Source organism: Populus trichocarpa, chromosome 7 (genome assembly GCF_000002775.5).
Source record: "Populus trichocarpa isolate Nisqually-1 chromosome 7, P.trichocarpa_v4.1, whole genome shotgun sequence".
Lineage (NCBI taxonomy): Eukaryota > Viridiplantae > Streptophyta > Magnoliopsida > Malpighiales > Salicaceae > Populus > Populus trichocarpa.
In genome coordinates, this window is record NC_037291.2 from 4,267,206 (window position 1) to 4,278,879 (window position 11,674).

Below are 11,674 nucleotides of genomic sequence, written 5' to 3' on the forward strand. Positions count from 1 at the left end.
TTGAGAGAGGACAAAGAGAGATCGTCGGATTCCGGTGATAGAGAGAAAAACATGTCGTTGACACTAATTTAGAGCACCAAAATAGACGATATTTGTGTTAAATTGTTCCATTTGATATGGGGAGTTCATATTAAGTGTTTTTGTTCCTTGAAAGTTTGTGAAAAAACAAATCTGGACTCGGGTTGATTTTTGGTTTTGGGTTGAGTTTGATTTTTGGGTGTTTCTTTGGGGTTTTTCAAGGCTATAAATAGGTTTATCTTGGTTTTTAAGGTGTTTACATGTGTTTTGGGTAAAAAAAAATAGGTTAAAAAATAGGTTTTTGGGTTAAAAGAATCTTGTGCCTGATTTTCTAACCACCACAATGACTGGAATCTAGACAAACCAAACAGCGCATCGTCTGATTTTTTCTTCAAAACAAATAGAATGGGTGACATGTCGTCTGCCTCAAGTGTAGGTTTTTTTATAAAAAAAACCCAGTTGTGCGGGTTTGTCCTAGGCCCTGATGAAATGGGCCAAGCGAGCTGACCTGACACCTTTTTTTCCTAATTTTTTTAATTTCAATTAATTCTTCTCTTTTTATTTTTATTTAAACTTAATTATATTTAGGCCCTGTTTGTTTGCTGGAAAGTAATTTCATTTTGAAAAGTAGTTTCTTTGAAAAGTGGATTCCTGAAAAGTGATTTATTTTTTTATGTTTGGTAGTGTCATAGAAAATAAGTTGGAAATATTTTCCAGTATTTGGTTATGTCATGGAAAATAAGCTGGAAAATAACTTATTAATTTTTTTTCAAGTTTATTAAAATAATGAAGAACAAATCTTATAAATTAAAAAATTGAATGAGAATAAAATTGAAAAAAAAAATTAATTTCATAAATTATCTCAAATAAAATAAATAACAATCAAAATAATAGAGATCAAATCTAACAGATAAAAAAATTGAAAGATGATAAAATTAAAATAATAATAATTACAATTTCATAAATTATTTCAAATAAAATAAGTAACAATAAAAAGAATGAAGACCAAATTTGATAGATAAAAAATTTCAATTAAAAAAATAATAAGAGAAAAAAAAATAACGATCATAAAAATAAGGACCAAAAGTTAATATAAAAAATCAAATTAAATCAAATTCTAAGAGGTGAAATTGAAAAAAAAAAGATTTCAAAACAAAATATATATAACAATCAAAAGTTTGAGAACCAAACTTGATATAATCAATAAAAAATATGATATTTCTAATTTTTTCACAACTTCTGGAAAGTGTTTTCCGCTCAAAATAAAAGGAAAATACTTTCCTGAAAACCAAGCCAAATTTTTCTTTGATTAGAAAGTATTTTTCGTTGATCAATTTTTCTAATGATAAATAAACACAGGAAAGTTTGGAAGGTGATTTTCAGGAAACCACTTTCCGTGAAACAAACACGGCCTTACATTAATACCCTTTCTATTTCTAATATGTATAGTCTAACATATTATTATTTTTTATTTTTATTTTATTCAATTAATTTAATATGTTTGTCTATTTCTATTATCATTTGGTTAAATAAAAAAATATTTTAATAAACAAAAATTAGCAAACATGATCGGGTAAATGTCTTGTCTTATGAGATTAAATATCTTGATTTACATCTGTCTCTCGGTTTTTCAAGTTTTATTTTTAGGTGTCGTTAATGATTTTTTATTGATTTATTAGCACACAGTTCTTAGTTTATGTGTTTACATGTGTCCATAAAATGTTTTATTTATTAAATTTTTTGAACTATAAAAATGAGTTGAAAAAATCTACATATATAATTTTTTTTATCAAAAATAAATATAGTTGACCCGCGGTGGAGCGCAGGTCACATAACTAGTATAAAGCTAAAAGGAGTGGGAAAACACACCCCCATTAGTATTTTGTATTACAATAGCAATTTATAGTGTTGTTTTTATTTTTATTTATTTTTATTTTGACCTCTCTTTCTTCCTTTGGCTATTGATTTTTTTTTTAATTTAGTCATTATATGATGTGTTTATAGGGATTTAGAGTTGATAATTTATTTTAATTTGTATTTTATATTGTTATTACAGTATAAAAAAAATATCTTAGCATCAAGTTGATATTAGAAAAATATTTCAGCATCACGGTATGATCTATTTAAAAAACAATTAGTTAAATAAAAAATGAAAACATTATTTCTCCATACTCATTAGCACTATGGATTACAATAGTAATCCACAATGTTTTTTTTTTTTTTTTTCATTTTGCATTTTGACTTTATATGATGTGTTTATGAGATTTAAAGTTGATAATTTATTTTAATTCGCTTTTTATATGGTTATCGTGGTATCAAAAAAATATCTCGGCATCGAGATGATATTAGAAAAGTATCTCAGCATCACGGTATGGTCTATTTTTAAAAAACATTTAGTTAAATAAAAAAATAATTTTGAAAAAAACTAGGTTATTAAACTTTGTGGAATCAATGACCCGGTTTGCAAGTTTAGCAAGGTAACCCTAGTTGTCCCAGTTTAACAAGGTACCTTTTTTTTATTTAATTAAACTCGATTATGTGATTGTCTATTTCTCTTTTTATCATATAGTTAAAAAAATATTTTTAGAAAAAAAAAACATGTTATTAAATTTTAGAAAGTTCACGGGTGTATTGATGGGTTTGGCGAGTTTAACTTTTCTTTTTTTTATTTTATTCTTTAATATTGGGCTGATTGCGAATTGAGTTTCATAATTTATTTCGTTTTGCTTTCTATGAAATTATCATAATCTAAAAAAAAAGTTTCAGTATTGGTTTGACGTTCGATTTTGCGATTGTCTATTTTTTTTATCACATAGCTAAATAAAAAATAGTTTAGAAGAAAAAAACAAGTTATTAATCCCAATCCATTACTCGGTTTGCGGGTTTGTCGTGTTGACCTGAGTTACTCGATTCACGGGTTTAGCCGGTTACCCATAAAACCTGATATGTTTTTTTTTTTTTAGTTTTTGTTCCTTTAATTTTTCTAATTGTTTTTTTTTATTTCACTCTTCTTCAATATTAGGTTGGCTGGGAAATTGAATTAATGGTTTTAAATTTTTCTACTTTATATAGGGTTATAACAATCTCAAATAAATGTTTTTTAAGTATTAATGCTTGATTTTGCAAGTATCTAATTTTATCATAAAATTAAATAAAAATATTTTATAGAAACTACAAAGTTATTAAACTCATTGAAATTCATGACTCAGGTACAGATTAATCGAGGTAAATCTAAGATAGCATCATCTCAATATTATAAAAAACAATTGTCGCCTTAAAGGTTTTTTTAAAAAAGTTATGTCATGATTTTTCTGGTCATTCAACTTGTTTTTAAACTTATTAAATTTAATGATTTATTTTAAATTAATTTTTATATAATTTAATTCAAAAATCAAGCTAAATAAAAAAAATTAAAGTTGTAGATTTCAAAATCATTCTGCTAAAAAAAAATCTCCATCCTCTTCGTATTTTTTTAATGTTTAAAAAGAGAATATTTTGACCCGTGGAGCATGGGAGAATATACTAGCGGCTAACCAAATCTTGTTGTCAATGCAAAAAAAGATCAACCACATCATTAACATATAAAGTAAGCTTAAATTATATATATAGGCGCATGGAGTAGTTAATTACTACCCCTCTAGGCTTCTAGCCCTGGGAGCCCACACCATGTGTCCAAAGCAAGAAAAGCTTTAACACTCCATGGTTAATTTGTTTGCAAATTAAGGGGTGTTTGAAACATCTTCTATTCTTATCGTAAGATATTTTTAATAATAATTTTAATTTAAAAATAATATAAATTGATATTTTTTTAGTATTTTATTATAATTTTGATATGCTAATATTAAAAATAAAAAATCTAAAAAAATTCATTATAATACATTTTCAAACAAAAAACTATTTTGAAAAGTATCTTGTACTCAATTTCAAAAACTCGTAGCAGACTAATTAGAAAAATTGCTACAAACAAATTTTAAAACATTAAAAAATATTTTTTTAATATTTTTCAAATTAAAAACATTTTAATATATTATAAATAATAAAAATTATTTCAAAAATGTTTTATCTAATATTTATATAATAAATTTTAATACGAGGCTAGCGACCTCAATAAACACAATTTTTGAAAAGTCTTGTGTCCATAAGATTGTCAATTCATATACAAATTTACAAGATAAAAACTTTTTATATAAAAAAAATCATTTCCAATAATTACGCGTGGAAATAAACCCTGTTATGGGTGACCTTGCAAGAGTGCAATTTGACTTTTTTCAAGGTCATAACTTTTGGCTTTTTACAAGGGGGAAAGTATTGGGTACGTGTGTGGTCTATAGTTGCTGGAACGGTCCAGAGGATGCATGTATCAGCAATGCACCTGATGATGATAGCACATGGAAATCGAAATATTTACTTTGTGGTTAATATATGCGAGATCCTGTGCCTGACTAGAACAAGTCAACAAGTTAGTTAAGAGAAAAAATCTTGGCATCAACGCGAAAAAGAAAAGAGCATATATTTTGATCGTGATGTAAATGTTGCCGGCCGTCCAATTATTGAGCTAAAAAAGTCAAAGTTTAGGTGGAGAATGGCATGACTAAACATCACCATTTATTGATAGTTATTATTTTTTAAATTATTTATTTATTTATTTATTTTTAATTTTAATTTTAATATAATATATTAAGACAATGAAAATATTGAAAATAATTAATTTAAAAAATATATTTATTTTTTTCAAAATCATCATGGGTGTTATTGAGCAAAATACTCTTTTTTCTCTAAAAAATACTCCCAGAAAATAAAATAAAAATGATGAAAACTCTTTTCATGAAATCAAAATAAGAAAATAATTTGAGTTTTTTTTTATTTTAGAATTAGCATTGTTCATGAATATATATACTGTATAACTTGAGATTTTACTGCTGACTATGTGCAGAGAAAGAAGACTTGGTTAGTCATGGGGAGAAATTGCTTTCATAGAAAAAGAACACACGAGTAATTTCATAGAGCTGTCTCCATTCAATGTCTTCTTTCTTAATCAGTCCCGACTCCCGACTGACCCAAAATCAAATCTTACTGTCTGGAATAGACAATTGAGACCCCCTTTTGCACTTAACCTAAGATTCAATTGGTTCCGAACTAGAAACGAAAATTTTGGCAGGTTGGTTAAGGGAGTTGTTGGATATAGTTGGGTTGGATTCGTGTCTATAATTATAATTATAATTATAATTATTTATTTTTATATTTCAAAAATATTTTTAAAAAAATTTAAAAAAATTTTATTTGAAATTAATATTTTTTTATGTTCTCATTATTTTAATATACTGATGTCAAAAATATTTTTTTAAAAATAAAAAAAATAATTTTGATACATTTCTGAATGAAAAAACACTTTGAAAAACAATCGCAACCACACTCTCAAACATCCCTAGATTTATGATATTTTATAAATTATAATTCTAACTCATTCAATTTATTATTTTTAATTGAACAGTTTTGATATACCGGTCAAGTTAAATTTTGTATAGATATTATAAATATTTACTAATTAAATTTATATTACTATTTTTTATAGGATCATATTTAGAAGCAAATCTATCACATAGACAATGAATGTCACAACATTTTTAATATTAGATCTAATTTTTATATCTTACACCCACCAGGAATAACCAAGTTTCAAAAAACTTGATTCACCGCCTAACTCATCATACCTATTTCTTAGATTTTGTTATTCACTATATTATTTTTATTATCTAACTTTAACAAATTAAATCAAATTAGATAATGCAAATATTTTGAACACCCCTAAATTGTTGGTAACCAGCCTGTTGTGTCCCCTTTTTGTTTAGTAATTCAATGAGATTTAGCAAAAATACTTTTTAGTTAAAAATATATTTAAAATATATTTTTTTCAAAACTATTTTTTTATTTTTAACATCCACCCAAAAAAACATGAATTAGCATTAATTTAAGAATCGCATTGCCACATAAAAACGCATTAAGACAAATATCTGACAACTGGGGCACAGCTCAACCTTTCTCAAAGCAGTCTGCAAACAGCTAGGATGATGAGAAATGTGCTGGCTCCTGAACCCCAAAGATTTTCTTTTCTTTTCTATCTGTTAAGAGAGAAAAAGTATTACGTCTGTGAATTAAGATGTTAATGGTAGGAAAGGACCATTCTTTCTTATAAAACCTCGTGTACCTATCCTTGTAGAATTTTTCAAATCAAAATTCCCAAGCTTAAACTATGAACAGAATACTGGGCACAACATACAATTCATCGCAAGAAAAAAACAAAACATGTTATTTCTTCCATTAACATTCCTTTCCATCAATCAAACTAAGCCTTGCGATGCTAAATTTAAGAATAATACCATCATATTTTGACAATTGGAGTAACCAATTCTCATCACTTCATACTGGAATATAATATAAAATAAAATAAGCAGCATTGTGTATTAGAATCAAATAAGATTTATTTCCCATTGTGAAAATGATCTAAACTACAGATTGTTACGATTTAGCAAAGGAAATTCTGATTCTATAAATAGTTCTAAACTTCTAACCACATTACAAGCATCTTTTGGGTACAAAAACCCTTGTAAAATGTGCATCCGAATGAATGATGCGTGTTTGCTCACTTCTACATAATTAATTACCTTGGTTTCCTCCGCATTCCCATGCGTGATTTTGCATATCTAGATTTCTCATTAAGCCAAAACAACAATAACAACAACAAGTTTTAAACTTCTAACCACATTACATGCTTCAACAACAACAACAAAAACAACTACAGTTGCGTAAAAGAATTTATAAAGGATACTCCAACCGCAAGCCCTCGCCAGCAACTGATGAATAGAGAACGGTGCCTTGCAGATGATTTAGTGCCCCAGTTGAGCTGGCAGTATCCTGCACAAGTGATAGCATTCTTAAATTAAAGATCAGACTAGATAAAGTAACTTGTAATTAGAATTCCGGACTCATAACATATCCAAGAAATAAGAAAACTGTGATATTGACATTTCCAATACATTGAAGCTTCACTAGTTTACAACCCATCAAATTTGGTGCATGGGACAGATTGTAAAATCAAGTTAATAAATAAAGCAAAATGAAGATTCTGCATCTTCAAATGCCATGGAGTAAGCAAACAATCCAAATCCTTAGCAAAACGCAACAAAAATTCATTATGATAAACATGAATCCCAAAACTATTCTTTACCTTAAAACCAAACCTACCTCTCTTACAAACTACAAGGAAATTCATTCAATTATTCCACTTTCCTTCTTCAAAAGAAAGTTCCTTAATTTCTCTAGTTGGGTTGTTCTAAAAGAATAGAAACAGAGAAAGAAAGAAGAATGGAAGGAGACAGTGAAAAAGAGCTAGACAGCAATCAAGAACCTGGAAATCAACAAATGCGACTGGAGCCCCATATGTGCTCTGCATCTTCAATTTCAGAAATCCAGGGCATCTGACAGAAAGAGTAGGGAAAAAAGAATCAGCAGCATAATATTTTTTTATAGAAAAAAGAATCAACAGAACATTACACCTGGAACGACTATTGCTTCCTTGCCTTGAGAATACTTGAATTAGCTCCTCCTCTGTACAATTTTGTCCCAGATTAGCCACAAAAAGTGTTGGGCATGGAGGTGCTGAAGAATTATTCTGTCAGTAGGAACATTAGTTTATCATCCTCAGAATATATGCTCATGTGCAGATCACATTCTGTTATTTTGATGTGAAAGCAAACCATCCAGCAATAAATGCCCATAGTAATATAAAAGATGTGCAAAGATTCTTCCAGGAGTACAGCATACTATGAGTGCATTTGAATGTCCTGTTTCTCTACAGTAAAAATTCTAGCAACTATTACTTGCAAGAACTACTTATGAACTAAGTGGGGGGCATATGTTCCTCAAAAGAATTACAAAATATTCAAATCTAGAAATAAATGATTTTCCAAACAATAAAAAAATGATAACATGGATAACAAATTGTTTTAGTACAAAACAGTAATTCTAATTCAAGGTGAAATAATTGAGATAACAAAGAAACGTATGGAACTTACAGAACTGATATTGTGACATAAAAACAAAAGAAGTGAAAAGTAATCTAACCATTCTTCCTGCTTTTGACTCATTTCTAGATCTGTCATCGATGCTTCCAGGACTGAATAATTGAGAAACACAAAAAGAAAATTGATTACACAATCATGAATAGATGAAGAATTAATCAAAGATGGTCCCTGTACTTTAACATCAGAAAACAGGGCATGCAGTAACTGCTTGTGCTAAGCCCTTATCTTTCAGCTAGAAGGAATCACTTCAAGTTAAAACAAGTGCTAGTTGAGCTAAACGTAGCCTGAAGTTACTCCAAGTAATAAAGATGTGCTCAAGAAGTGCAAATGACCTTTGTGCAGATGGAAAACCAATCGTGTTGAAAGCAGAATTAGCCATTCCAGGCAAGTGAACGCTGCCAAAACCTGCTAGTGTCCAAGCGTGCAAAACATGTGCAATGTGAGCTTTAAGAAGAATGTGTCCTCCATGTGACTAAGCAATTAATTTATATGCCAAGGAAACCACAAAGCTAAATAACAGTGAGTACACAATCCATAAAATAAACACAGAGAAAAGTGTGCTAACAAGGAGCTCCCATGGAGAAGAGTCCAAATGATATTATCAATTTTAGACAATGGTCTTACCTGAATCAGGAGTGCCCATCGAGAATCCAGAGGAAACCCTAGCCTTTTTATCCAAACTGGACCATTCATCATCTAATCCTCAAAATCAAGTGTATATATAAAGTTTAGTAAGTTGAAATAGGAAAAGAAAGTAACAAGGAATCTGAAGCCATAATAAGATGCAAGCATTAGATTTTTTACCTGTTCTTGAGCGCTTAGATCTAGAATTAGATTTTGCTAGATCAATATATAGGGTAGATCCCTTTTCAAGATCGAAAACCATCCCCTGCAACCAGGTTTCAGAACCAAGAATTAACAGTTATTGCTGGCATAGCTCGCATAAACAGCATTGCAATTAATCCAAGTATGATCCTAATGCATCAAAATAACCCTCTGTGTGTGTGGGGCGTTCAAACCACAGAAGGAATATAAAATCCTTGTAAAAAATATAAGATCCTGCATAATTCCTGACTAGGACAGAACTTAACTTTCATGCAAAACAAACCCTAAAAAAATGCAGCGCGTTTTACAGGATCAAGGCAAGATGTTCATACATTCAGAGCATGCATGGCTGCAACCGCGGACGGCTGGTCAGTGAATGTAGCAAAGGCAAATGGCTGCAACAATCACAACACATCAGAATAAAGCAACTCAACAGAGATCATGTAAAGAGTGAATAAGATATCAGCAGTCCTAATTCTAAGCCTTTAATCACGCATATTCAGCTCATAACCTAATTTCATGGAAAACATTCTTGTTTTTTATTTAACCTAATTTCTCTTACAACCTCGTAAACACGTGCAATTATGTAAGAAAAAGCTCCCAATTATTCATCACCGAGAAAGATTTTGACCTCGCTAATTAGAAAAACCCTAATTAAAGGACAAATAATTAATTTCCTAATCTCAAATTTTTATTTAAAAAAAATAGTAAGTACCTGAGAATTTTGAGAGGGGGTACGGAGATGAGAAGATTCGTAGCCAGGGAACTCGCGGAATAAATTGTACATTTCGCGGGGCTTGATGTCATCAGGAAGGCCAGCAACAAAGAGAGTACGGACCTGATCGTGTGGGACATAAGCAGGAACACTGACGTAGGATACGAAAGGTGCCGGTGGCGGTTGTGGATGAGGTATGTAAGGGAGGTGATGAGGAGGTGGAGGTGGAATAGGTGCCACCGTTGGTGGCGGAGGTTGCGGTTGGTAGTAGGTTGGGTAGTGACCCGGTGGTGGTGGTGGTGGTGGCGGGTAGTATGCGGCCATGTTTTCCTCCATTGCGTGGGAGAGAGAGAGAGTGAGCCCTTCGATGTTTTTGGGTTCTCGAATTTTTCAACTGTGGAGTTTATGTGACTGGACCAAGTTGGGGACTCGGCCCATTTCATAGGCATTTTCATTATCAAAAACAATTATTGTAGTTTATTATTCTCTGTTCACATTGTCAACATAGCATAAACATTATAAAATAACATAAACAATATTTAAAATTTATACTTCTTATAAATAATGTTGTCAGCATAGCATAAACATTATATAATATTATATAAAAAAACATGTAGTTCTTATAAAATAATTTTTTATTTATAGTAAAAGAAATGGGTTGATGGTGGAGTTGTTTTAACTTCTTATTAAATAGAGTTAAAATTTAGATTTAAAGTTAAATTAAATTCAATCAATATTTATTTTATGATTTTTTTATTTACTATACATATTTTAGTTTTTAATATCATGAATATATTTTTATATATTTAACAAATATGTTAAATTATTATATAAAAAATAAAAATATGTTTGATTTTGATGAAAAAACTGACATTTAATTAAATATTTATTTTAAAAAATTATTGATTAAAAAAATCCATAATTGATGGTTAAGTACTACGTGAAAGCGAAATAATGGAAAGATGTTTACGCAATCTACATTGATATTGGCGAATCTTTCTTTATAATTTAAATAACAAATTAAATATTCTAAACCGGGTGAAGATATTACTGTGTTTATATTTAGTATAATAGTGGAATGATGTTTATGTTCTTAATAAAAACAAAATTTTATGTATTTAATTCAGGAGTATTTTTATATTTTTATATAATTCATTCGTTATTATTAAATTATATGATGGTTTTTATGTTTATGCAGTATTTTTATGGACTGTAAAATAACATAAATACCCCTAGAGTAAAAAAAACAATTATATTAGGTAGGGGTATATTGGTATTTTTGGTTCTTTATATATAGTTGAATTACAAATATGCCCTTGTATAACAAATATTTTAAACCGGGTGGAGATTTTACTGTGTTTATATTTAGTATAATAGTAGAATGATGTTTATGTTCTTAATATATATATATATATATATATATATATATATATATGTATTTAATTCAGCAGTATTTTTGTATTTTTATATAATTCATTCGTCATTATTAAATTATATGATGGTTTTTATGTTTATGCAGTATTTTTATGGACTGTAAAATAACATAAATACCCCCAGAGTAAAAGAAACAATTATATTGGGTAGGGGTATATTGGTATTTTTTGTTCTTTTATATATAGTTGAATTACAAATATGCCCTTGAATCCAAGAAATTTAATACATTGGGTTCAAGGGTATTAGAGTCTTTTGCCTCCATGTTTTTTTTGTTAATTGTTGGTTTGCATGAGGGTAGTGTAGTAATTTACCATTAAATAATATTTTTAATTAGAAAGAGTTGTTGTATACGCGCTAACAAGTGGAAGACCCCACTTCTTTGGAGCGACGCATATGGTAACTTTCAATGGTTAAAAATAGAATTCTACCGTAAAGTCTGATTCCGTCGCCACCTCTTTCATCCTAAGATCACCTTCCTCCATGTTACAAGATCATCTATCCCCGCACTATCACACCTTTCCCCTCCTAATTATGCAAACACAATTAAAAAGGAGTCTTGCAAGAAAATGAGGCTTGAATTTGTGGTCGGTTAACAAATTGG

The 11,674-nt window shown here is 29.3% G+C and overlaps 1 protein-coding gene across 6 annotated transcripts; it reads right to left on the bottom strand.

Annotated features, from left to right (window-relative positions):
* Positions 1–6,472: 6,472 nt before the first annotated feature.
* LOC7462598 (RNA-binding protein L) lies at positions 6,473–10,052 on the bottom strand. Of its 6 annotated transcripts, none has more exons than XM_024605013.2 (10): positions 9,640–10,051; positions 9,257–9,319; positions 8,904–8,988; positions 8,724–8,795; positions 8,432–8,507; positions 8,140–8,191; positions 7,572–7,687; positions 7,424–7,493; positions 6,845–6,930; positions 6,473–6,719 (listed from the first exon to the last, which is right to left on the bottom strand). In XM_024605013.2, exons 1-10 carry the CDS (start codon positions 9,973–9,975, stop codon positions 6,677–6,679), a joined length of 999 nt encoding a protein of 332 aa, XP_024460781.1. In that variant the 5' UTR covers positions 9,976–10,051; the 3' UTR covers positions 6,473–6,676. The 6 variants fall into 6 exon arrangements, with proteins under 6 accessions (XP_024460781.1, XP_024460784.1, XP_002310126.1 ...); XM_024605016.2 differs by having other exon boundaries at positions 7,596–7,687; positions 9,640–10,050; XM_002310090.4 differs by having other exon boundaries at positions 7,596–7,687; positions 8,432–8,504; positions 9,640–10,049.
* Positions 10,053–11,674: the final 1,622 nt, after the last annotated feature.

What these genes read in the sequence shown, in the direction of transcription:
- LOC7462598 (XM_052454527.1), bottom strand. Translation starts at nt 9,975, where the DNA reads ATGGAGGAAAACATGGCCGCATACTACCCGCCACCACCACCACCACCA. An exon ending in TCGCATTTGTTGATTTCCAG is followed by an intron (nt 6,931 to 7,423) that starts GTTCTTGATTGC and finishes TCACTTGTGCAG; the next exon opens with GATACTGCCAGCTCAACTGG. An exon ending in GGCGAGGGCTTGCGGTTGGA is followed by an intron (nt 6,720 to 6,844) that starts GTATCCTTTATA and finishes TGAGAAATCTAG; the next exon opens with ATATGCAAAATCACGCATGG.